This window comes from Penaeus monodon, chromosome 13, assembly GCF_015228065.2.
Source record: "Penaeus monodon isolate SGIC_2016 chromosome 13, NSTDA_Pmon_1, whole genome shotgun sequence".
Classification (NCBI taxonomy): domain Eukaryota; kingdom Metazoa; phylum Arthropoda; class Malacostraca; order Decapoda; family Penaeidae; genus Penaeus; species Penaeus monodon.
Window position 1 is genome coordinate 36707157 of NC_051398.1, and position 2500 is coordinate 36709656.

General features: G+C 40.6%; 1 protein-coding gene across 1 annotated transcript in view; it reads right to left on the reverse strand.

Moving 5' to 3' along the window:
- Nucleotides 1–2500, reverse strand: part of LOC119580275 (fibroblast growth factor 1-like) — a 44393-nt gene that overhangs the window by 2266 nt on the left and 39627 nt on the right. The window contains exons 3-4 of the mRNA XM_037928320.1: nucleotides 547–695; nucleotides 21–124 (exon numbers count right to left, since the gene is read on the reverse strand). Of these exons, the coding sequence (XP_037784248.1) occupies nucleotides 21–124; nucleotides 547–695 (253 nt within the window). The remainder of the gene's footprint in view (nucleotides 1–20; nucleotides 125–546; nucleotides 696–2500) is intronic.

Genomic DNA, 2500 nt, shown 5'->3' on the forward strand with positions numbered 1-2500 from the left:
CCCGCCATTCGAGGAGTTACCTCTCCGTAGAGTTTCCCTTTGCTGGACATGGCCAAGAAGAGTCCCGAGTCCACGCCGCGTATCTGCACCTCCCCCTTGCCGACGGCCCTGACCTCCATGATAGCTAAAAGGGGAAAAGGCCATTACAAACACCGCAAAAAATGGTGAACTATTTATATTGAGGTTTTCAGAGGGGCAAGAATTTAAATGTATGATGACGTTGCAATGGTGCCAGCGAGATTGCATTAATTGAAATAGAATGTCACAAACGGGTCACGGTGCTGGCTAGCTAGACCGTCGTCAAGAGTGACAGTTACATTATCATCACCATTATTATTGCATTACACTGACAGTTACTTTACATTAAATTATTGTACATATTATGAGTCGAGTAGAGATGTCAAAGGGAGTAGCCATTTTTGTATATGTAGTACATTACACTAATTAATAACTAATTATGTTATTCATATCAACACTTTACGAAACGAAATGTAGACAGTTCATGTTCTTTAGGTAAATTAACAGTGAGGATTTGTTAAAACTGACCGTAGAGGTTGTAAAACTCCCTGGTACCCTTGACGGACATGTCGGGGTAAATAGCGAGGTTCCAGCCTGTCATCGAGAAGAGCTGCTTCCTCACGCTCAGCTGCGGCTGCCGGAGTCTCTCGCGAAGGGGCGGGTCCAGGAGGCACTCCCTGGGGGACGAGCCGCTCGGTTAAAGACGAGGACACGTGATGGAGAGGAAAGAGAAGAGAGAAATGGAGAGAGAGAGAGAGAGAGAGAGAGAGAGAGAGAGAGAGAGAGAGAGAGAGAGAGAGAGAGAGAGAGAGAGAGAGAGAGAGAGAGAGAGAGAGAGAGAAGAAAGAGAAGGCTGGGGAGGGAGTGGGAAAAGAGATCGTATTTTTCGTACAGTCTATTCTATTGACTAAAGTTTTCATAGACTGCAGACTAGCGTGGTATTACCATATTGCAACCGATGGGTTAAGAAACAGGTGCAAGAATTCGATTCAAATCTCAACCAGATAAAAAGTGGTATGCATGCTTCGAATGCCAATAACTACCTACCTGAGGCTAGTATAAATAAGAGGATGATGCGTCTTAATTGGCTTATACTGTAGAGAGAGGCGGTGGGCAGTGAGAAGAGAGAGAGAGAGAGAGAGAGAGAGAGAGAGAGAGAGAGAGAGAGAGAGAGAGAGAGAGAGAGAGAGAGAGAGAGAGAGAGGCGGTTGGGAGAGAGAGAGAGAGAGAGAGAGAGAGAGAGAGAGAGAGAGAGAGAGAGAGAGAGAGAGAGAGAGAGAGAGAGAGAAGAGAGATTGATTTTTTTATTTTAAAAAGTTTATTCAATATAATATGTAGTTGCACATATTTGAAAAGGCATAGGAACTATGCCTAATTGTTTTATACATGGTATCATTTCAAGTACGTTATCATATACATGGAAGTAATTTACAGAATACTGATAAAAGACATAGATCATGCATTTCGTGGAGCACAATGAATTGAATATATAAAACACATTTTACAAAATCTATCATGAAAGATATAACTATCTATTACAGACGAATGAACTGTACTTTTTAAGGATGCCTTGAAGTTTGCCATTTTCAGTGAAATCATTAATGATAGTATATATGGTTTCATGCCCATGCTTATCTCGTTATTCTTCAGCTAGTGGACATAATAGTACATAGTGTTCAAGGGTGTGAGCATATGTCTGTCTGCGCCCCTTAAGTTCAGTGTCTTCAACTGTATGGGAAATATTACATTCCCAATAATATTTTACCCCAACCGCAACCTAGCTGTCACCACATCCATTTTTCTTGTTACCTTATTAGTTATAACGCAAATATGTTTCGTTTTTAACATTTCATTATGATACGATATTGATCTGCTAATTCCTATTTCTACGTCACGTTCATCATCAGCCTTAGAAGAGAGTTTTTGCTTTATCATGCTGTGAACATGGCTAGGTATTACGCCTATATCATACTCAATGAGGCCTTGTTGGGCTGATGACTTTGATGAGTTATCAACCACATCATGGAGCTTGGTGTCGATATGAGATGGTATCCCAAGCAATTTAAGGTTAACGAGCTTACGATGAAGTCTATTTAGTCTGTGTCTTGCTGTACAAAGAAGCCCCATGGCATCATTTTAAGAGAGTTTAGTGCATATAATGAAGAGAAGAAGTCAGTTACAATAAGTGTATTTGTTTCTGTTTGATCAGTGGCTTTAAGAGCTATGAGTAAAGCAAATAGCTCAGCCTGGAGAATCGTTACCCATTTATTGAGTCTGATGCCAACTTTATGAATTGCCTATTGTCACTGTGTATGACAGCAGCACAGCTTGACATAACCTTCTGCGGTATTACCGAACCGTCATTGTATATCACCTGCTTGATAGAGCAATCTTTCTTGATGCTGCATATGTGGTTCAAAACTTTATATTTTGCCTTAATTTTTAAATACACATTATTTTCAATTACACTCTTAGGGGGAAC